This window comes from Notamacropus eugenii, chromosome 1, assembly GCF_028372415.1.
Source record: "Notamacropus eugenii isolate mMacEug1 chromosome 1, mMacEug1.pri_v2, whole genome shotgun sequence".
NCBI lineage: Eukaryota > Metazoa > Chordata > Mammalia > Diprotodontia > Macropodidae > Notamacropus > Notamacropus eugenii.
Genome location: NC_092872.1, coordinates 1,938,109 through 1,961,107, shown reverse-complemented (window position 1 = coordinate 1,961,107; position 22,999 = coordinate 1,938,109). Strand labels below are relative to the sequence as shown.

At 48.2% G+C, this 22,999-nt stretch overlaps 1 protein-coding gene across 2 annotated transcripts in view; it reads left to right on the top strand.

Annotated features, from left to right (window-relative positions):
• Positions 1-126: 126 nt before the first annotated feature.
• STAB1 (stabilin 1) overlaps positions 127-22,999 on the top strand; it is a 63,714-nt gene continuing 40,841 nt past the window's right edge. Inside the window, exons 1-19 of one of the 2 annotated variants that reach the window (XM_072649947.1) lie at positions 127-391; positions 5,243-5,370; positions 5,810-5,925; positions 6,292-6,377; positions 6,524-6,593; positions 7,233-7,328; positions 7,672-7,791; positions 8,418-8,614; positions 8,838-8,977; positions 13,657-13,784; positions 14,030-14,112; positions 14,994-15,137; positions 15,941-16,090; positions 17,596-17,658; positions 20,912-21,025; positions 21,433-21,486; positions 21,636-21,716; positions 22,378-22,536; positions 22,646-22,708. In XM_072649947.1, the coding sequence (XP_072506048.1) occupies positions 311-391; positions 5,243-5,370; positions 5,810-5,925; positions 6,292-6,377; positions 6,524-6,593; positions 7,233-7,328; positions 7,672-7,791; positions 8,418-8,614; positions 8,838-8,977; positions 13,657-13,784; positions 14,030-14,112; positions 14,994-15,137; positions 15,941-16,090; positions 17,596-17,658; positions 20,912-21,025; positions 21,433-21,486; positions 21,636-21,716; positions 22,378-22,536; positions 22,646-22,708 (2,073 nt within the window). In that variant the 5' untranslated portion in view covers positions 127-310. Of the gene's footprint in view, positions 392-5,236; positions 5,371-5,809; positions 5,926-6,291; positions 6,378-6,523; positions 6,594-7,232; positions 7,329-7,671; positions 7,792-8,417; positions 8,615-8,837; positions 8,978-13,656; positions 13,785-14,029; positions 14,113-14,993; positions 15,138-15,940; positions 16,091-17,595; positions 17,659-20,911; positions 21,026-21,432; positions 21,487-21,635; positions 21,717-22,377; positions 22,537-22,645; positions 22,709-22,999 lie in introns of both variants that reach the window. The other variant, XM_072649946.1, reaches the window with a different exon arrangement.

Genomic DNA, 22,999 nt, shown 5'->3' with positions numbered 1-22,999 from the left:
CAGTCTGTTCCTGGTGGTCAGTGGCCGAGGTTTTCCTTCCGCCTGTTTGCGGCTGATATGTAAGAGGAAATCCTGATGGGTTCCTGTTTGGGGTGAACTGGCTGGGTGTTTGTGTGAGAGTGTGTGTGTGTGCATGTGTTTGTGTGTGTGTGTGTGTGTGTGTGTGTGTGTGTGTGTGTGATTTTTAAGGCCAGCAGCTTCCCCCTATCCCCATTCTGGATCATCTGTGTCCTAGACAGTCTCCGGAGGTTCCACTGCCCACAATCCTTTTCCCCATCCTGAAGCTGCTGAGTCCCTGCAGTGGTTGGCGATGTCTGGCCCTGGCAGGCCATGTCTCCTCTGGTTCCTGGCTCTCTGGCTGGCTGGTGTGGGCCAGGGGAAGGGAGAAAAGGTGGGTTGGGTCCAGTTGGGTTGGAGGCTGGGATAAAGACTGGGGCCAGTATTGGGGGGGGAGCATAGAATTAATTGAATCTTGGGGATTTGGAGTCAGATTCAGTGCTCGTTGGATGGAACAGAGACTAGAGAAAATGTCAGACATTGGGAATTGTCCTTGGGAACTTGAGGTGAATTAAGGGGGACAAAAACGGGATGGGCCCTGGATGTCCCGACTCCATCTTTGTGTCACTGACCAAACTATTGGATTCCTTTTCTGCTTCTCTTTGTCTCTGTCTCTCTCCTCCCTCCTCTCCATGTCTCCATACATGAATTTTTGTGCGTCTCGGTCTGTCTGGATGGAATTGGATCTTTGTGTTCATCTGGCTGCTGCTGTCTGTGAGTACATGCCTGAGACCTGTGTTTGTCTCTCTGACTCTATATCTCTCAATTCCAATTTAGTAAACATATATTAAGTACCTATTGTGTGCTCATTATCAGGGATACAGTGGTGGAAAAAAACAACACATCCCCTGCCTATAGGAAGCTTACATTCCAAGAGGGGAGATCTGACTCAGAAATGAGCAAACTTTAAAATCAGGTGTGAACCCAGGGGCAAGGGAGAGAGTCAGACAAAGGGTGTCGGGAAATCTAAGGATGAACGGGGGCGGGGAATCACTTTTTCCACTGTTGCTAGTGCCTTTGTCTCTCTGTCCATTTTCTGTCTGTCTCCCTTCCTCTGTCTCCATCTGTATCTCTATCTCCCTTTTTCTGCCTAAATCTGTATATCTGCCTCTCTGTCACTCTAGTCTCGTGTCCCCATCTTCTCCTGCCCATGTCTCTCTCTCTCTCTCTCTCTCTCTCTCTCTCTCTCTCTCTCTCTCTCTCTCTCTCTCTCTCTCTCTCTCCCTTCGTGTCTCCTTGTCTCTCTGTCTTGGTGCTACCTAGCCTAAATGTGAGCAGGCCCTTCCAGGCCTGTCAACTATCCCTGATTACTAGAGTAGACACTGTTCCTGTCCCCTTAGAGTCCCCAGCATTGAAGGGGCATCTACTGGGGACCCACTCCCCCATGAGGGATACAAAGTCACTGAGTTTCCAGTTCCTCTCTAGCACTTAGGACTTGCTTGGTCCCTGTCCCTCCTTCCAGCCCCTAGACATTTTTCACTGGTGACCAAGAGATTACTCAGCCTTTCTGATTGGGGTTGAACTAAAAAATTCTAATGTCTGAGCATGTGTCTGTGTCCACATCTTCCCTCCCTCCCTCTCTCTGTCTCTCTCTCTTCTCTCTCTCTGTCTCTCTTTGTCTCTTCCTCTCTCTGTCACTGTCTGTCTCTCTCTGTCCATCTCTGTCTCTCTGTCTGTCTCTCTGTATCTGTGCCTCTCTGTGTCTCTCTGTCTCTATCTCCATCTCTTTCTGTCTCTCCAAGAACACTTCAGTGATTCCCTCTATCAGCAGTAGCATTCCTTCTCTGATCTCTGTCACATCTAAGTCACGTCTCTGTCACACTCTGGAGTGTTGTATCATTTGTTTTTTTGTTTTTGTCTTAGCCTACTGGACTGTGAATTCTGGGAAAGTAATATCTTTGTTCTGCATCCACTAATACCTTGTACAGTGTTCTGCACATAGGTGCTGAATATATGTTTGTTGAATAGATGAATGGATAAAAGAAAGAAAGGATGGATGCATGAATGAGTGAGTTTGTTGAATGGCCTGTCAAGTAGCTGTTTCTCTCTCCCCCTTAATCTATGCAGCTCTCTCCCTGATTGTGAGTCTATGGGTCTCTCTGTCTGTCTCTCTCTGTCTCTGTGTCTCTGTCTCTGTCTCTCTTTGTCTCTCTTTTTCTGTCTCTCTCTGTCTCTCTGTCTCTGTCTGTCTCCCTCTCCCTCTCCCTCTCCCTCTCCCTCTCCCTCTCTCTCTCTCTCTCTCTCTCTCTCTCTCTGTCTCTGTCTCTCTCTCTCTCTCTCTCTCTGTCTCTCTCTCTGAGCCACGGGATGTCTCTGCCCCTCTATGTCTGACTCTATGTCTCTACATGAGGTCCAAATCTCAGTTTCCCTCTCTGGGCTCACTGCAGGAGCGATGTAGAGTTTTCTGGCTGAAGAATGACACCAGGTATAGCTGGCTTAGGGCTGAAATTTGAGGTTCCTTAACAGAACAGCTATTATCTCACATTTCTCCTCCAAGGTCCTTCCCATCTGTCATATCCTAAAAGCCTTAAGCATCTTGTGGGATAGTCAGGCCAGCCAAGTGGGTTTGTTCCTATGTGACATACATATTATCATCCCTGACAGACGCAAGAGAAGCTGGGGCCCAGAGAGGAAAGGGAGACGTGTCAGCGTCATTGATAGAGCTGAGACTAGTCTCCTAAGTTTCCATATTCTTGCCACTCAGGAGGGGCAAACTCGGGCCCTGCCCTCCAAGAACTCGCATCCCAGAGATGGGAGGAGTGGGGAGCCTGTTGGGGAATGTAGGGAAAAAGCAAGAAGCAAATGCCCAGAATTCAGTCAGAGATCAAAATGAGGCAGAATGGAGCTTGTCAGACACAACTGGGGCTTCCAAAGATTGAGAGGAGTATCGTCTTCATGGGCTGGATAATGCTATTGGTAGGGCTGGGCTTTGGAACTTGGTCCCAAAGCACCTGAATTCTCCCTTTAATGGGTCTCCAGTCCATTGCTCCCCACCCTGAGGTCCTCTGCTCCCACTTCACTAGGCACCGCCCTAAGTTTCTTGCGTTTCCCCTGTGGTCTGCCATTCCCTACCACCCTGAACCTGCCGTTCCCCCTATTCTTCCCCCTAGGAGTTGAAAACTCCTGGGCATCATTAGCCATGTTATAGGGACTGGGGCCATACCCTCTGTGGGACAGGCTTCCTCCTCTCCTGGTGAGACTGTGCCTGCCCGGGCAATCCTTTTCACCTCCCTTCTCACTGATTTTATTCCAAATAAATGCCATGGCCATTGACCTGGGGTGACCTAGGATGATCCCTGTCTACCACTACTACTACCACCACTCAACTAAATGTGTTTCAAGTGCTGGGATTCCTAGTTCTAGTTCTGCATTTAGATAGGGTTAGTCAAAAAAAGCTTCCTGAAAAAAGTGGGGATGGGTCCCAGAAGTGTCAAACTCTCAGCCAACAGGCTACATGGAGCCCCCAAACTCCCAAGTATGGACTGATCCAGATTATAATGTAAATTGAGAAAAGTTTAGTAAAATAAACAAAGATATAATGCAACATAGATAATGTTAATTTGTGATTTTCTAAGCCAACATGCTACTTGAGTATGATACCACTGAACATATTTTGAAGGCAGGAAAATGTGTAGATTGACAGAGCAAAGGGGTTCAAGCAGGAAAGCTGGTGACCTTAGAACATCTTGCTCTATGCTCTTGGATCCAAGATTTCTTTTTATATCCACCCTTGCCTCTCAAGTTTTCCTGAGTTAAAGTTAAAGGAACCCACTCTGACCCTGGGCTAGTCTCTTTTACCCACTCCCCTTTCCTATCTGCCTTTCTTTTACAATAATTGGCCCGGGGCTGGGGTGTTAAGGGGAGGACAGCTGTTGCCACATCCCTTCTAGGAATAGGTCTGGAGATCGTTTCCCTAGCACAAGACTCTCCAAATCAAGGACTCAGCTCTCTCCCCAGGGTGGGGCTTCCTTATTCAGTCACCACAAGTATACAAACCAAAAATCACATGCCTGTGGAGTCAGAGCTCACACCAAACCTCTCCACACTTACACTTGGCCACTTGGTCTACCTTCCAGCAGACACACCTGCACAGACACAGACACACACGAGGACCCTTGTGCTCTTATTGTCACGTTAGGTCAACCGTTCATAGATTTAGAGCTGGAAACCTCCTAAGTCATCTTATGCCGATGGTGTCCAGCTCCAGTAGAAGTGGAGCTATTAAACTCCATAAAGATTGACTTAGAAAATCACATACTACCATTATCTATGTTCCATTGGCATTTTTATTCATTTTTTGGTCAATATTTTCCAATTGTATTTTAATCTCGTTTGGGCTGCGTTCTGGAGGGTTGCAAGCCTTACCCCTCTGATCTAGTCTCATAAAATGAGGGCCCGTGTTAGGGAGGAGGAAGAATTAGGGGAAGCAGTTCATCTATCTATATGTAAGGGAACTCGGACCCAGAGACCTTCTGTGAATTGTTACAAAATTCTCACAGATAACAAGCAGTGGAGTCAGAGTTCCAATCCACATCTGCCGACTCCAAACTCAGTACTCTTTCCTTGCTATGAAGGCCATTTGCTTCTTGCTAAGAACTTTATTTATAATTCAATCACAAGTAAGCAATAGTATTTTGGTTAGGTTACCTGGTCTGACCAGGTTGGTTTCAGTCACACTTGTGGCTAACTGACAAAGAGTTCGATGATGTTCCATTCAATCACACACGTATTTACAAAAATGGTTTTGTGTTAAAGCAATAACATAGAATAATATTAAGTAACATCTGGGGTTATTTTTACAATCCTAAATTTAGTCACCATGAACATTAAATGACATTGTAGTCTGAAAAGGAAACATTTTGGGAGCAAAACTTAAAGAAACAAATGCTTCTTATGGGGAATGGGGAAAGGCACAATGAGGTAGTGAAAGGACACCTACATGGAGGGTCAGGACACCTAGGTTCTCATCCCACTTCTGCCCCTGATATTACTCTGTGACCTTGAGCAAGTCCTCCTTCTTTAGGCCTCGATTCTCACTCTGTAAAATGAGATTGTTTCAACAGATGGTCTTTAAAGCCCCCAACAGCTCTGACTTTTTCTGCCTATGATCCTAGGTGGGAATCTGAGGGGCCATTGAGTTCTTAGACCTCTCATTCCTCACTCTCTGCCTCCTGTATAGATCCAGTCCAAACACTGTAACATGAAGACAAAATTCCTCACAAATTCTCAATGTACCTCATGTGCAGCTTATAAGAGTCAGAGCTGCCCACCAGGCTGGACCAAGAATTGGGAGAAAGACCCCCAGGAATGCAGGTATTAGCCTATCCTTGTTACCTTCACTTCCCTACCAAACATCCCAAACCCTATGGCTGGGAAGTCCCAGATAGAACAGAGAAGAAATTGCCAGGGGTCAGTGTATGTTTGGGAGGGTGTTAAGGAAAAACTTGGGAAAGGCACAGCTGGTGGGGTGGAGAAAAAGGAACAATTATCTGGAGGTGGGGATCTGCCCAAGAGGAAGATGGGAGGGAAATCAATGCTGAAAGTCTCAGATGAACAGGCTAAGTGTTGTGGAGACATCAAAAATTCCCAGTGGACAGAGAAAAGTATCCTTTCCTCCGCATCATCTCAGATCTTCATCCCCCGCCTCTCAAGTGGGTCCTGAATGCCCCAGGTTTCAGACCTCCATGCTTGTGACACCAAGGAAGGGGCCCTTAAGGCAGGAGCTTCATTACTGACCCCTTTCTTGTCTCAGTTACACTGTGACTCTGGGAGAGAACCACATCTTGATGTCTGGCTGCAGCCAGACCTGTTGGAAAGAGGTGGAAGAGAAGGCCTGCTGTCCTGGGTACTGGGGCTCTCAGTGCTATGGTATGGGGCAGTGGAATAATGGGAACATTGCAAGCTTTTTACCTTGGGGGTGGGCCCCAGACCTACAAGCTCAGTTCCTCTACAACAAAGGGACCATGGCCACAAGAGGCCAAATCATCTTACAACTGGCTCCTCTTCCAGTAGAGTTCTCTGACTGGGTCGCATGGTGGGGGGGTCTCATGACCTTCATCAGATGTAGGAGGTACCCCAGGAGGGATTGAGGGGTGGCTGGACCCTTGGCACCCACTGAAGCCCAAAGTGTCTCTCTTGGCTTATCTCTGTTAGATTGACAGGGGCCTGAGTTGGGGGCCTGGCATCTTCTAGGATTGGAGCCTGAGCCCTACTAACCCTACTGATTCTTCACAGAGTGTCCTGGGGGAGCCAGTAAACCCTGTAGTGGTCATGGTACCTGCCTAGATGGGATTGGTCGGAATGGGACATGTGTGTGTGAGGTGAGAGTCTGTGGGATGGGCACTGAGGGAAGGACAGGAGGGGCTGATCAGCCCCTAGGATGATGAAGCAAGAGTGGAAGGACCAGCGCCCTGGGGAAGCAGAGGGAGGACCTCTCAGCTAGCCAGTGGGCTACATCTCTCCTCAGGAAGGATATGGTGGCTTTGCCTGCCAGGACTGCAAAGATGGGAGTTCATTTGGTCCTGACTGCAAGTCAGGTAAGGGGGCAGGGGTTCAAGAGAACAGAAGATGTCAAAGAGATGCAGACCAAGGACAGAGACTGAGGCAGGGAAGGGGAAGAGAAAGACGGGGAGACAGAAAGACAGAGAGGCAGAGACAGGTATGCAGACAGAGACACAGAGAGGCAGAGATGCAGAGAAAAAGACAGAGACAGAGAGAGACAAAGCTCAAGAGATAAACAGAGACCCACAGAGAGTCAGGGATAGCAGAGTACACAGACCTGGAGAAGCCGTCAGACACAGGGACCAAAAGAAGCAGAGATCCAGATAAAAAGATAGAGGAAAAGGGGATGAAAGTAACAGAAAGACAAACAGAGAGACTTCTCTGGCAGCCAACGCCTATTTAGTCTGTCTTTACCTATTCATACCCCTCTAACCCATCCATGATCCCTTGGGAAGTCTTTCTTTGTTTCCCTGCTGGGGCCACCCCCGGCCCCACCAAGTCCTGATGGGGATGGGATCCTGTGTTCTTATTTTCACAGAGTGCAGAGCCCCTAGGTGTCCCTAGTCAGGGTGGAGGTGGGGGAGGTGTGTGTGAAGTGACCAGGCCTGATCCCAGGCTTGATACCCAGTCAAGGTGCTGGGTAAGCTCTAGGGATGGCATTCTCTTCCTTGCAGTGTGTGCCTGTGTCCATGGGGTATGCAAGAGTGGGCCCCTGGGCGATGGGAGCTGTCTCTGCTTTTCTGGTTACACTGGCCCTCGGTGTGACCAGGGTGAGTGGCCTGGGCCAGGAGGGCCTCACGAGGCATTTTCAGGACAGAGGGTGGTCATGGGGGAGGACAACATAGTAAGTGGGGATCATGGATCAGTTCTCAGTAATTCCCATGCAGCCTGATTCTTTCCTGCCTACCGGAACTTTAGGGCTAGAAGGGAGCTTAGAGGTCACTGAGTTCAACCTCTCCCTTCCTCTCCACGTACCCTCCCCCCGTTTACAGAGGAGGAAACTGAGGTTCAGAGGAAGGAAATGTTCTGCCCAAGTTGACACAATGAATCAGTGTCAGAGTTTAGGACTAGGACCCAGGGCTAGGACTAGACCCTGTTTGGCTCTGCTTCCAGAAGTGCCTTCCTGCAAGGGCTTGGTCTGCCCAAAGAACTCACAGTGTGTGGATGCAGTCACTGATGTACCCAGCTGCAAGTGCCTATCAGGCTACCGGCTCCAGGACGGCAAATGCCAAGGTGAGTCCCTAGAACCATCTAGCTTTGGACCTCTCAAGGTCCAAGAGAAGCCCTTGCTCCTCAGAAAAGAATCAACCCCCTAATTCTCTACACCCCACCATGGGCCACCTCTCACCTCCACTTCTCTGAACCCCAACATGGACCAACTCTCACCTACGTATGCACATTTAGACACTGAGACAGATTGTATAAATGGGGAAATTTGACTTCAGTGCCTTCAGCCTTTCCTTTCTTTACTCTCCCTTCCCTTTCTCATACTCCTGTTCTCTTGTTTTCCTATTCAACTGAAAAAGCATCCTACTCAGTAATTTATATGTTAGTATGAATTCCTTGTCAATTAGGCATTGGCCTGATTTCCTTGAAAGATGCCATCTTCATTAAAGGGATTCATGGATTCATTAACTGCTTAGGGAAGGGAAGGACCCTGAAATCATATTCCTGTGTTCAAATCCTCTCCTGTAGGGACAACCAGATGACTGAGAATTCATTGATCATCCCATGCATGCATGCATATACCCATCGAATGTATGTTAAGTACCTGCTGCCTCCCCAGTGTATAGAGGACAGGCCAACCCCAGCTTCCTTTCCTAATATTCATAGCCCCTCTTCTTCTTTAATTCCTTCAGCCCAAGACCCCTGTTCTTCCTTTTCCTGCTCCCCTTTTGCTACGTGCTCCGCCCTGGAGGACGGAAACTTTGAATGCCAATGCAAGGCAGGTTACCATGGTGATGGAAAGTTCTGCCAACCTGTGGACCCCTGCACTTCCAACTATGGTGGCTGTCCCAGTAACACCACCCAATGCCTATATGTGCGACCGGGAGAGGTGACCAAGGGCTCCCCGCTGGGGATACTGGATGAGGGCATAGCTGGGAGGGAGAGGGTCCTCCTTCCTCTCCATGCTGGTATGGCTCTAGACTGGGACTCAGGGTCCAGAGTCCCATGGGAGCCAGCCTGGGGTGGGGGTGGGGAGAGGTGAAGAAGGGGCTGAGGGAGCCACTCTGAGTCACAGCCAACAGAGGGTTTCTGCTCCTCCCCTGGCTCCCCAGTCCACCTGTACCTGTAAACCAGGCTTAGTCAGAATTAGCTTCAACATCTCAGAAGGTTGCACATCTTCCACCACCCCCTGCCGTTATTTCTTCTGTGACAGTTCAGCCACTTGCAAGGTTGATGAGAAGGGGAAGGGCAGGTGAGTATAGGAGAGTGTGAGTGAGCCTATTGTGCTGTGGGACTGGGCATGGCTCTGTGTGTGTGTGCATGTGGGAATGCGTGGGGGTGAGGGGTCACGTTGTAGTTGAGAATTAGGATGTTGGGACTCTGAGGAGTCTCTGGGCGCATGTGATGGATTCTCTGCATAATTATAAATGAGAGGCAGCCACAAGTCTGAGGGTGAGAACCTTAGATCAAAGCCAAGTTCTCTCCCCTTATGGTCCCAGTAGAAATCACTTAACCCCTACCCTAACTTATGGACCTTATGGAAGTCACTTAAGCCCTACCAGCCTCACTTTCTTCATTTGCAAAATAAGGCAGCAGAAAAGAAAGGTGTAGTATTATACACAACCTCAGGTCTCTCCAGCCCTCAGGCCCCGGACTGTGGGTCAGGCGTGCACATGTGAAGGTCTGTACTAAGATGCCTGAGTCAATTGCATTTCATCGAGCCAAACGATTGAGCACCTACTGAGTTCTGGAGATGCAGACTTGAAAAAAAATAAGATTACTGATGAACAGGAAGGATGCAGAGAGGGACGGACACAATATGTCACATCGTAAGGAAGTGTGTGAAGGAGCTGGGGGCCACAGTGGATAGAGTGTTGGGCCTGGAGTTAAGGAGTTTGTATTTTATTTTCAAAAATTTTTTGTTTATTATTGTTATTATCATTCTCCTTATTAAATGACTTGCCCAGGGTCCCCCAGGAGTTTGTATTTTAGAATAGGTAACATGGTGTGGCACATGCAGTGCCAGGCCTGGAGTCGGGAGAATCTGGGTTTGAATTCTGCCTCAGCCACTCACTAGTTGTGTGACCCTGGACAGATCACTGAGGTTCTCTCAGCCTCAGTATTCTCCTCTGTAAAATGGGGATAATAATAACACCTACCCTATAGAGTTGTTGCAAGGATCAGATGAGATAATAATGGATGGGGAAAAAAGCTTTTAAAAGATGATGTTTCAGTGCTAGTAATTATTATAATGATAATTCTTACCATTATCCCAGTATCAATAGGGAACCACAGGTTTTGATCAGAGGAGTCACACAATCAGACATTAGGAAGACCATGTTAGTAGTTGAGTACGGGATAGAATGAAAAGAGGAGAGAACAAAGTTAAGGAGATGAGATAGAAGTTTACAACAGTAAATTGTTTACAGTGGTGCAGGGAAGAGGTGATGATGATCAACGAGTAGAAGGGGACAGGTGCGAGAGGTATGGTGGAGTTACAAGGCATCATGACTGAGGAAGGGAGAGAAAGGAGTCAAAGATGATCCTGAATTTTGAGCCTGAATGGCTAGGAGGAGGAGGATACCATCAACAGAATAAGGAAAGGGCAGATTAAGAGAAGTTAAAGAGTTCTGCTGATTTGGGTGAGACATTTATGTGGGTCAGGAGATCTAAGGAGAGAATGGAGCAGGGATAGATTTGGGAGCCATCTGCATTGAGGTGGTAATGTAAACCAGTGGAGTAGATGAGATAATGTCAATAAATAGGTTCTCTTTCTAGGAGAAGAAATAGGGGGCAGGGTCTTGGGGAAACCCTTCCCTTCACAACACACATAGGAGACAGGAGCAGGATGAACCAGAAAGGGCAATTGAGAAAGATCAGACAGATAGGGGAAGGACCAGTAGTGTCCACCATCATGACAGTCCAAAGAGAAGAGAAAAGGGAGTAGTTAAGAGCAGCAAATGCTTCAGAGAAGACAAGGAAGTATAGGATCAGAAAAGCCTAGACAAGCTGGCAGTGAAGACCTAAGTTGTGACCCTTGAGAGACCAGTGTCAGCAAAATAGTCACAAAGAAAAATAATTTGAAAAGGAGCTGAGGGCTGAGTGAGTGGGTGATGAGGAAGCAAGGGCATCAAGTATAGACTATTCTTCCTAAAATTTAGCTTTTCCTAGAAGAGGAAGAGAGAAAGAGGATGAAATGTGAGAGGAGTGGGTGACAGGGTCAAGAGGAAGTTTTTTAGATTGAGAAAGACTGGAGTGTGTTTGTGGTTTGAAGGAAATGGGCCAGTAAAGGGATGCATGAAAGAGGTGGATTGATTGACTGAGTAGGGTTATGGAGGGAAAGAGGGAGAGATGAAACTGAAGGCATAGGTGAAGGAAAGGTCCTCCTCATCCTCTGAGATAAACTCTATGTTTTAGCCCAATAGGCCTGTTCTCCTTCAAACCCAATATCCCACCTCCCATCTTTGCCTTTGCATTGGAAGTCCCTCATGTTTGCAACGTTGTCCCTCCTCACTTTGGCTTCCTGGCTTTCCTCAAGTTTTGGCTCAAGCCCTACCTTCTACAAGAGGCCTTTCCTGGTCCCCCTAGCTGCTAGTGCCTTACCCTCTGAGATTGCCTTCCATCAGCACTGTATCCATCTTGAATGTACCAGGTCGTTTGCATGTTGTTTTCTTTATTAGAATGTGAGTTTCTTCAAGACAGAGACTGTGTTGTCTTGCCTTCTTTTGTTTACTTAGTGCTTAGCATAATGCCTGGCACATAGTTAGTGTTTAATAAATGCTTGTAGACGGACCATCATTTGAAAGGAGGATTAGACTTCTTCTGCATGGCCCCAGAAGGCAGAATTAGGAGCAGTGGATAGAAGTTATAGAGGCAGATGTTGGCTAATAGAAGAAAAACAATTGGAGCTGTCCGAAATTGGAATGAATCTCAGCAGATAGAGTTCTCCCCATCACCGAAGGTCTTCACTCAGAGGTTGGATGCTCACCTGTCAAGCATATCACTTGCTCAGTTGTGGGTCACACTAGATGGCCTGAACATCCTTGCAAATCTGAGGCTCTGTGATTGTGGAGGGAGACAAGGAGACTGGACGTAGGAACAGGGTATGCTGGCTATTCAAGGTCAAGTGAGCCAATGGGCTGGGGAGGGAGCTGCTTGTATGAGCATCAGGAGCCAACTAGCCTTCATCAGCTGCCCCACTCTGGGGAGACGTTGAAGTTCTCAAGGGCAGTCCTCTTCCATGCTGTGTCTTTCCAGCTTCTTGATAACAAAATAGCATTTGTGAAGGGCCCAGATAAAAGAAATGAAAATAAAACTTTCCCAACCCCTGAGGAATTTATATTCTACTGAGGGAGATAATATGTATGCATGTGTGTGTATAATATATATTTGCACATACTATTATATGTGTGTATGTGTGTGTAAAGAGGATATGTGTTTGTCCCTCATTGCCGAAGATGACTGTGCCATCAGAGAAAGGATGACAGGACTTGCACTTGACTTTGTGTTGAGTGAGGGAGGGCTGTACAGGTCACCAGCCTCACTCCTCCTCCAGAGCCATCTGGGTCTAATGACCAGATGTTCATCAGGATGCCTGGGGGTGACCCAGGATGAGGCAGTTATAAAAAAAATAAAACAACCTTCTGACAGAGAAATGATGGACATGAAATACAGAAAGAGACAGGACATGGCCACTGTGTCCACTTGTTCTGACAACTCTTGTTTGTTGCAAGGTGGTCTGTCTTTCTTCTTTCCTTCCTCCCTCCCTCTGTCCTTCCCTTCCTTCCTTTCTTTGTCTCTTTCTTCCCTCCCTCCCTTCCTTCCTTCTTCCTTCCTTTCTCTTTCTTTCTCTAGGTTTAAATGAAGGGGAGGAGTAGGGAGAAGGGGGAAGCAGCCATAGCTACACCAAAGCAAGAAGACCATTGAAACATTTTTTTAAAAACACAAAAGAGAAAAGGAAGGAGTTAAGCAGGACAGCTTGGAAAGTGATATGTAGAGTTTGTTACATATTTGTGTTCAAGCAAGTGGTATGAAATGGAAATTCAGTTTCATGTGGAATCCTCTTCTTTGTGTTCTCCTGTGTGTATGGAAATGTTCTTTTGGGGTGTTTAAGTTTGGAATTAAAAAAAATAAAACCCTAGGAAATAAATATGAGGTAATATTGGGAGGGCACGGTTGGGAAGGGCCTGAGGTGGGGGAAAGGGGAGAGAAGGAGATCGGGAAAGGCTTCATGTAGATTAGGAGCTGGTGCTTGGGCTGAGCATAGAAGGAAACAAGGGATTCTAAGAATGGCAATGAGCAGCCCGTTCAAAGGGAAATGGGAAGTTGGGTGTACGGAATGGAATGCACAAAAGTCAGTTTGAATTGTGGGGCGTGAGAAGACGTGTGATACCTAAGTCAGTCTGAGGCGTAGCTTGGGGCCAGATGTCAAGCAGAGGAGCTTATATTTGGTTCAGTATATAGCAGGGAGCCGCCACTGGGGTCTACTGAGTAGAGGAATGACAAGGCCAGACTGGAACTGGAAGAGTTGACGTCTATGTGGAGAAGGGAAAGATGAGGCAGGCTCCTCCAGACTGGAACCTCCCTGAGGGTAGAACCTGGGTCTTCTCTTTGTCATTTTAGCTCAGCACAGTGTTCTTCACAAAGGAACCCTCAGTTAAGGTCTGAATCTAATCAGTCAAACAAGACCTGAATACTAGACAATAAGAAAGGTCGAAGGTGAGGCACTTTGTGAGCTCAGTTTCCTGGAATAGGAGAGATTTGACCTGGGCCTTGGAGCCTGGGAGGAGGAATTTGAATAGGTAGATGCAGGAAAAGGATGAGAGCTAAGGGGTCCGAGGATGAAGAGGAGACTGATCCAGACCTAGGGGTGGGATTTTGTTAAAGCTTATCTCATATCCCTCACCATCCCCCACCTCCACCCCCCACCAGGTGTGTCTGCAACGAAGGAGAGATTGGAGATGGACGCTTCTGCTACGGACACTTTATCCGAGAGCTGGAGAGACTGAATAACCGCCACCCGAACCTGAGGAGGCTAACTACAGCCTTGTCCATGCTAAGTAATAGCCCTTCTAAGCTGACCTGGGGACTCTGACTCTCCTTGAAGGAAGGGCCTGAGCCCAGGACTCTGACTTCATTAGATGAGAGAGCAGGTCTGGGTACAGAGAGAGGAGTATAAGAAATGCAGGCAGAGCCAGGTTGTTAGAAGCCTATTTACAGAGAATAGAAAGCAAGGCAGAGCACTTGTAAGGGGAGAGAGGGGCAGCCCATTCGGACAGATGATGACATCACCTCCCTTTGGCAGGTAAAGGTTGTGGGGACATCCTGTCCAAGAGTGGGCCTTTCACGGTGCTGGTCCCATCCTTGTACCTGTCTGCAAGTTTGAATGTGAGTGCTACTGGCCCCCTGGTTCCAGGGCACTATGCTGAGCAGGCATGTTTTTCTTCCCCTCTTCTTTCACCTGCTCCCTCATTCCCTTATCTCTCAGAGGGCACCAGAGTATGAATCTCTTCCTTTCCATCCCTGTCAACCCAGGGGCCTGAGCAAGTCTTCCCATGCCTGACAGACTGTGGAGCAAGCACACTGAACCCTGGGGAATCCCCTTCCCCACAATTGTGCATTTGGGAGCTCAGCAGCCCTCTTCGTTCCTTCTTGACCTATAGGCCTCCTGGGGAAAATGCAGGGCTGGGAGGAGGGTGATATTGTGCCCCACATCTCTCAGCCCTAATTCCTAACCCCTTCCTGAGAAGGCCAAGCCTTCCCCCAGAAATTCCCTTCCCCTCATAGGGTGTCATGCCTTCAGATAAAATCCATCTCCCTTTCCTGGTGGTTTCTGAGGGCCAAGCCAGGGAAAATTCCTGTAGGGACTCCCCTGAAGCCTACATTTGGGCTAGAAATCAAAATTCTTTCTTCCCTTGTTCCACTGGGGTTCTGGTCCCCAATCTCTTCCTGGGATCAATCAATCTAGAGTCAGAAAAGACTTTGAGGCTACCTAGTCCAACCCCCTCATTTTACAGATGAGAAAACTGAGACCCAGAGAGTTTAAGTGACCCATCCAAGGTCACATAGGTAACAAGTCAGAGGTGGAATTTCAAGCCAGGTCCACCAACCCTAGAGCAAATATTATTCCTGCGGTACTACGCTGACCCCCAATCTTCCTATGGAACCCCAGGGACACTGGGCCTTCAAGTAGATCCCTATCTTGTTGTGGTCACCAAGTCCTCTTTCCCAGTAGCCCCCCTAACATCCTCTTTTTACCTTCCATGAAGGAATCATTATCCAGATCAGTGTGCAAGCTACACATCATTCCTGGACAGCACATCATAAAAGAACGCTACATGTCATCTACATCTTCCAAGACATGGTGGACACTGGCTGGAGAGTCACTGACCTTTACTAGCGAAAAGTATCATGTAAGGAGGCCCCAGAGAACCAAGAAGTCTCACCATGTTCTCTGAGCCCCACTGTACACTCAGTCCTTTGCTTAATGCTACAGTGGGGATAGAAAAGGTGGGGCAGAGAAAGAACATAAATCTGCTCTTGGGAAAATGACAATCTGAAGGAGACATGGGAGAAGCAGACCCAAGTTCTACCTTCAGGAAGCTCTTCAGCCTGAATGGGCCAAAGCAAAGGATTGTATTTGGAGATTTTGACTATAGGCACGTAGGAAGATGTTTGAAGGAGGGACAGCCCCCTGAGAAAGCTTTGAGGAGATGGTAGGGCTTGGGTGCCTCCTTCTGGCATTACATAGAGATGTAGAAAGCTACTCTGGGCTCTAGTTGGCACCATTACAGTGTTCGAAGTGGTCATCAGCCCAGCATATTGGCAGGGGGAGGTGGAGAAGAGTCTTGGTCAGATTGCTGTGGAGGAGAGTTGTTAGAACAGAGAAGGAATGGATGCCTGTCAGGTAGACAGTCCTGAAGGCCAAGCAGAGGAATATGGGCTCGAATGTTGTAGTCTGTGGGGACTGGACTTGGAAATGAAATTCCCTTGTGGTGTCTTGGTTAGGTTCTTGAGTCTCTAGGCTAGCAAATGCTAGATACTAGGCATTGTGGGTAAGTTATACTACTTACTCTGGCCAAAGATATCCAGGGAGCTGGGGGTCTTCTGGAAGGCAGGCTGCATGACTGGCTCTCACCGAGGGGAGGAGCTCAGGAGTCACCAGGCAGCACCCTTGCTAGAGGCAAGAGAGATCTGATGCCTGACGCTTTCACAGAGCTCTGGGAGAACATACAAATACAAAGACCAACCGAGTTCGACATACAACATCATTCAGGCCAACTTACCTGCATCCAACGGCATCTTCCATCTTGTCAGCAACATCCGCAAGCAGCCCTCTTCAGCCTTCATCCCAGGAGACCCAGAGGTGAGTCAAGCCTGCCCTCTTCTCCAAGCAAACTCCTCTGGGGAGGGAGATGGAGAAGAAAGTGTTTCAGCCCCTGCACAGGATCATTCCTGCTGAAGGCAGCCTGGAGAAGTTGGGGGGGTGGGGGTGGGGTGGGGGGTGGGGGTGGGGAGTCTGTGGCTCCCCCCTGGTGGGATTACTTGAAAAAGAGCCTTGAATGCCAAGCAGAGGCCAATGAGGGAGCCCAGGCAGGGGGAAGGAGGTGCCAGTCACAGAAGTAAGCATTTTTTGTGATGATTTGTGACGGTGGTTCCCTGATATGCCCTCTCTGGCCCAGGGCTCCAAGGGTTTTAGCTGAAGTTGGCTGAGACAGAATGGAGTGGACCCTTAATAGAGGAAGCCTTTCTAAGGGATCCAAGCCTGACTTCCTAGGGGCGAGGATGAGGACCCACTCCCCTCCTCAAACCCCAGGGGGCAGGGATCCCTCCTCTTTTCTTATCTAAGCAGTTATGAAAGGTAGTTTGTGTGACCACCCACCTCTTCTTGTGCCTGGGCACATGTCCCCAGTGCTCCCAGTGAGAGTCCATCTCTGTGTAGAAGTGTATCTGGAATCCCAGGGGAGGGAGAAGCTTCATCTGAAGCCCAAGTCATCTGCATTCCTAATTCCTCAGAGTTCCAGGAAGCCTATGGTCCATCTGGAGCCCTGGGGAGGGAAGCCTTACCAAATACTCTAGTAGGCAGTACAGATTTGCTTGGGAACCAGGTTCGATGGAGACCTTTGACCCCTAACCCCATGAGGGAAAGATTTCTAGACTCATAGGGCCAAGAGGTAGGAGAGAGAGGATATGAGGACTGAAGGAAGGCAGGTATTTTCTCTTCTTGCTGGATTTGTAGATTGTTTTTCACTTTCCAAATGGGTTATTTCATTCTCTATACCCTTTGATACACTCACAATGACTTTGGCCTTGGAAGGAGCCATAGAGCATCCCTTCAAGTACTGGTGTATCTCTGGTCCCAAGGGCCAGTGAAGGGAATTCTGATCGCAAGTCCTAAATTCCTGCCCCTTCAGTCTTAAGGGTTGTTAGGGGTGGCAGGAAAACTAGAATAAGTTTCCCCTCCTGAATGGTGGAACAGAGATCTTTGTCCCCAGGAACTGGCTAGGCAAAGATTCGAACTCTAGTGTTGCCCATAATCAAGTTTAAATACATTGGGTTGAGGATGCCTCCCTCTATCCTGGACTCAGGAGAGATTGGACTATATAGTTAAGTGAAACTAGAGAGAACAATGAATGTTGTAAGGGCTGATCAGACTGTGAGGAAGGATTGAAGGGCCTTCCTGATAAACAGAGTGGGGTTGAGCAGCCCCAGACCTTCTGGCCAGGAGCCCTCAACTCTCAAGCATCCCCCGGTGGCTGATCCAGGCCCTCAGGGAGGAATGGCCAAGAACAGAAAAAAAGGGAGGTGTTCTCTCTCCAGACTACTCCAAAGTCCACCCAACCCAAATATCCATTCAGTGTGTCTTTACAGAAATCCATCGGAAAGATCCTGGCTTCCATGGATGTCTTCAGCCGGTTTGAAACAATCCTGGAGGTGAGCAGATGATAGAGGGCCTCAGAAGAGACAGCTGCAGTTTCTGCTTTGGCAACCTAGATGGTCCCCTTCTACCCTGCTCCCCCAGATGGCTTCCAGTGCAGGCTTCTTGGTCTTTGAATAGTCTTAATAAGCTCCCATTTATCAGAACTCTTTCTATCCATTACCTTAATTCATTATTTTAAAAACAGCCCTGGGAGGGAGACAAAACAAGAATTCTTATGCCCTTTGTACAGAGAAGGAAACTGAGACCCACAGGATGTAATCACTTAATCCACAGAGAGAGACGATGGATGAGCAGGGATGACTTAGCTGCGAATGAGTTGGAGGCGTTTGTGTGTCCGTCCGTACAGGACTTAGAACGTCTTCATTGAAAAGGCCCTCCAAGATTATTTCGGCTTACTCCTTTGTTATGCAGACAGGGGTGGCCAGGAAGGGGCAGGAATGTACCAAAGTTGCAGAGCCAAACAGGCTAGGACCCAGTTTTCCTGACTCCAGGCCTGAAGCTAGCTCTTTATTTTATTTTTTTAAATAATTAATTATTTTATTTTTAGTTTTCAACATTCACTTCCATAAGATTTTGGGTTTTCAGTTTTCTCCCTCTTCCTCTCATCCCCCCTCCTCAAGACGGCATGCGGTCTGATATAGATTCTACTTATACATTGGGATTAAACATATTTTCACTTTACTCATCATGTAAAGAAGAACCATGAGAAAGGAGAAACAAAACGAAACAACCACAGAAAAAGAGAGCAAATCGTGACGTCTGCCTTCATTGGGACGCCAGAGCTGTCTCTGAGTACGGAGGGGGAGCTAGCCTGAAACAGATGTGTAGATGGCTTTGTTTCTATGACACCTTCACTGCAGAATGCATCATGCCCTTCTACACAGCTAGCCATCCCTTGTAATAAGGAAGGAAAGGAAGAAAGAAAGAGAGAGAGAGAGAGAGAAAGAAGGAAAGGAAAGAAGGAAGGAAGGGAGGAAGGAAGGAAGGAAGAGAGAGAGAGAAAGAAAGAAGGAAAGAAAGGAAGGGAGGGAGGGGGGGAGGGAGGGAGGGGGTGGGAGGAAGGGAGGGAGGGAGGGAGGAAGGAAGAAAGGAAGAGAGAGAGAGAAAGAAAGAAGGGAAGGAAGGAAGGGAGGGAGGAAGGAAGGAAGGGAGGGAGGAAGGAAGGAAGGAAGAGAGAGAGAAAGAAAGAAGGAAAGAAAGGAAGGAAGGAAGGGAGGAAGGAAGGAAGGAAGGAAGAGAGAGAGAGAAAGAAAGAAGGGAAGGAAGGAAGGGAGGGAGGGGGAAGGGAGGGAGGGGGGTGAGAGGAAGGGAGGGAGGGAGGGAGGGAGGAAGGAAGAAAGGAAGAAGGAAAGGAAGGAAGGAAGGGAGGAAGGAAGGAAGGAAGGGAGGGAGGAAGGAAGGAAGGGAGGGAGGGAGGGAGGGAGGAAGGAAGGGAGGAAGGAAGGGTGGAAGGAAGGGAGGAAGGAAAGGAGGGAGGAAGGGAGGGAGGAAGGGAGGGAGGAAAGGAAGGGAGGGAGGGAGGGAGAAAGAAAGAAGGAAAGGAAGGAAGGAAGGGAGGAAGGAAGGAAGGGAGGAAGGAAGGAAGGGAGGAAGGAAGGAAGGAAGGGAGGAAGGAAGGAAGGAAGGAAAGAAAGAAGGAAGGAAGGGAGGAAGGAAGGGAGGGAGGAAGGAAGGGAGGGAGGAAGGAAGGAAGAAAGGAAGGAAGGAAGGGAGGGAGGGAGGAAGGAAGGGAGGGAGGAAGGGAGGGAGGGAGGAAAGGAAGGAAGGAAGGAAGGAAGGGAGGGAGGAGGGAGGGAAGGAGAGAGGAAGGAAGAAAGGGAGGAAGGAAGGAAGAAAAGCAGCCAACCAAAGCTAATCCATATCACTTGAGTCTGGCAGTATACCCAATATTTTATTTCATTCTCTTACTCCCCCACCTCAGCAACGAAGGGAGAAAAGGTACATTTTTTCCATCCTTGAGTTATCTCTCTCCCTCTCTCTCTCTCTCTCTCTCTCTCTCTCTCTCTCTCTCTCTCTCTCTCTCTCTCTCTCTCTCTCTCTCTCTCTCTCCCTCCCTCCCTCTCTCTCTCTCTCTGTCTTCCTCCTCTCTTTCTCTCTCTTTGTCTCTGTCTCTCTCTCTTTCTCTCTCTGTCTCCGTCTCTCTGTCTGTCTCTGTCTCTCTGTCTCTGTCTCTGTCTCTCTCTGTCTCTCTTTCTCCTTTAAAAAAAAACTAAGCTGCTTCTAATTCTCTTTTTCTGAGCCTTCACTGCCTCATCTATAAAATGGGGGTCATCTGTACAACCTACCTTACGGGCTGTTGATAAGGAAAGCCCTACATAATGTATTCTACTGCTGTTATAGTCTTGGGGCCTTCCTTTCTACTCTCAATGTCTTCTGCTAAGATACTGGCTAGGACTTCCATAGCAGCAGCTGTCCATTCTCGAGGACCTCAGCAGCCTGAGCACCCCCTGATTTGATTGCATCTTCTCCTGTCTCTTCTTGATCTTGCTTCAAATGAAACACAAAAGTGTCTGAGATTCCCCTATCAAAAATAAAACAGCTTCCCTTGATTGTGTCAAGGTATCACCCTATAACTTTCTTCCCCTGTCAAGGATCAGTTTTTGTTTTATATTTATAGTAAAGCCCCAAACCAGGGGTGGGGAACATGCGACCCTGAGATCACATGTGGCCTCAAGTGCAGCCTTGAGGACCTAGAGGGCCACATGTGATCCTGAGGCTGAAGGTTCCCTACCCTTGCCTAATTACAGTGCCTAATACATAGTAGGTGCTTAATAAATGGGACTTGGAATTTGATTAGTATATAGGGAGCTTCTGGGGAGAAACTAGTGGATAGAGAAAAGCAGACTTTGAAATCAGGAAGAGCTGAGTTGAAATTTCTGCCTCAGGTACTAGTGGAGTAACCCTGCACAAATTCTCTGATCCTCACTTTCCTCATTTGTAAAATAAGGGGTTGAATTCCACAACCTCTCAGGTTCCTTCCAGCTTTGTATGTTTGATTGTGTGAACTTCCTGTCCCTAAATAGATCAGCAAATTGGGGTCCAGGGCTGGGAAGTGACACATTCAATCTGGTTTGTAGAGCTAGCAAATGACAGAGCTGGATTTGAACCCAGGATTTTCCCTTAGGCCACCAAGAATGTAAGCTGTGTGTGGGCAGGGCCTGTTCCTTCCACTGGAGTATCACTGGCTTGGAGCACAGGACTTGTGCATATGAAGCAGATGCTTAATAATTGAATTGTTGATTCCAGAACTGTGGCCTCCCGTCCATCCTGGAAGGCCCAGGACCCTTCACGGTATTTGCCCCCAGCAACTCCGCGGTGGACAGCCTGAGAGACGGGAGGCTCATTTACCTATTCACTGAGGTTAGTGGGTGGAGCCTGAGAAAAAGGGGTGGGTTTTTGGACTGCACCCTCAGGGCCCCACCATCTTCCTCCTCCCAACCCAACTGCAACTGCCTGACTCCACCTTTGGGCTCCTCCAACCCTATTCACCCCAGTAAGTTTAAAATAACCTTTGTGGGAGTTCTTCATTCACCCCAAATACTTTCCCTTTTATCAACGCGGTCTCTGACCCTCCCACCCTATCCCAGTTTATCCCCCAAATCCTGTTTCTCTGGTCTCTCCCCTCAGTATCCTACCCACACCCTAAGACCAGCAGCTCCCTGAGGTCAGAGACAAGTCTTAACCCTTAGACCAGCATCTGATCTTGGCTCTATAACCAAAGGGCTGCGTTAGATCAGCCAAACACTGACCCTCCCTTTTGTCCCCAGGGCATCTCTAAACTGCAGGAGCTGGTGAAGTATCACATTTACATCAGTGCTGGGGTAAGACACCTCTGGGCTCAGCTTCCAACCTCAGACACCCCCATCTTCCAGGGAGTCTTTTGGCCCAAACCCTTTTCAAGGCCTGCCTCCTCCAGAAAGCCTTGCTAATTAGCTCCACCCACCTGTGCTTTTTCACTCTCTCCCTTCAGCTGACTGTGGACAAGCTGATCTTCTTGAAGCAAATCCAGACCATGGCCAACCAGGTCCTGCTCACCAACATTACAGAGGAGGTCAGTGTGGGGCCTGACTCTCCCACTGCCGACATACCTGCCATATCTGTTTTATGATGGTCCCCGGACCCCTTGGCCTTTGTGTCAGAGATGAGAGCGGCAGGCTGCCTTTGATGAAGGCTAGCTTTAAGCTTCTCAAGAGACTGGGGTTGGGTCCCCCCTTTTCTCTTTTCTGTGCGCCTGAAACATAATGGAGATGTTTGCTGTTTGACTGACTGGTCACCTCTGTTACACGTAGGCAGATTTATGGACTCCTGGGTTGGCACCTTAGAGATAAGTGAGTCCCATCTTCTCATTTTAAATTAAATTAAATTTCAAGGATTAAATTAAAGAAATTGAGGCCCATGGTTGAGGGGGCTAGGGTGGGGCTGGGCTATCAGGACTTGCTCAAGGTCAAATAGCTAGTAGGTAGTAGAACCCAGACCTTCCAGTCCCCATCTGAACTCTTTTTACTGTACACTGCAAGTCGATAATTTAATAAGAAACAAATAAAATACACAGTGAGGGAGCCCTAGGGACAGTGAGGTGCAGAGAGGGAGCAGGACTTTCCCAGGGTTATCCAGTGAGGCAATGGCAGGGACAGGACCCAGTGAGCTCCATTTTTCCTGGGGCTAGTATAGGGGAGATGTGAATGGGAAGGCATGGGGGATTTCTGTCCTAGGGGCGTATCCTCTTGGGCTCTCCTGGCATCCCCTTGAAGAGCATGGATATTGTGGCATCCAATGGAATCATCCACCTGCTGGATGGCATTTTGCTGCCCCCATCCATCCTGCCTATCCTGCCGCATCGATGCAATGAGAACCAATACAAGATTGTGATGGTGAGTACTTCCCAAAGGGGACCAACTATCAGCTGTCCCTAGGAAAGTGGCCTCAGGGAGGAGGAAGATGCTGCTTCAGAGCCATAATGATTAACCTTTCTCTTCCCAGGGCTCCTGTGGAGATTGCCAGGTCCAGAATGCCAGTGTCTGTCCCCCCAATAGCGAAGAGATGGTGAGTGTTGTGCTGTGGGGTTGAAGAGCCTTCTCCTAGGAGTGCTTCTAGTGGGGCATGAGGGAGGAGGGAACCTAAAGAAAGATTATACTATTGTGTATGTGGGGGAGAGGTGGGGAGAGGTGGGAATGAGAGAAAATAGATGGTTGGTCATGGAAAAAAAATTAATATTAAATTTTTAAAAAAGAAAGTCTGGAGCAAAGCCTGGGCCTGAGTTTCTACGGTCATTGGAATTCATCCTCTGCTTGTGATGGGCCTATTCTGGCTGGGCCTTATGCCTCATTCATCTGC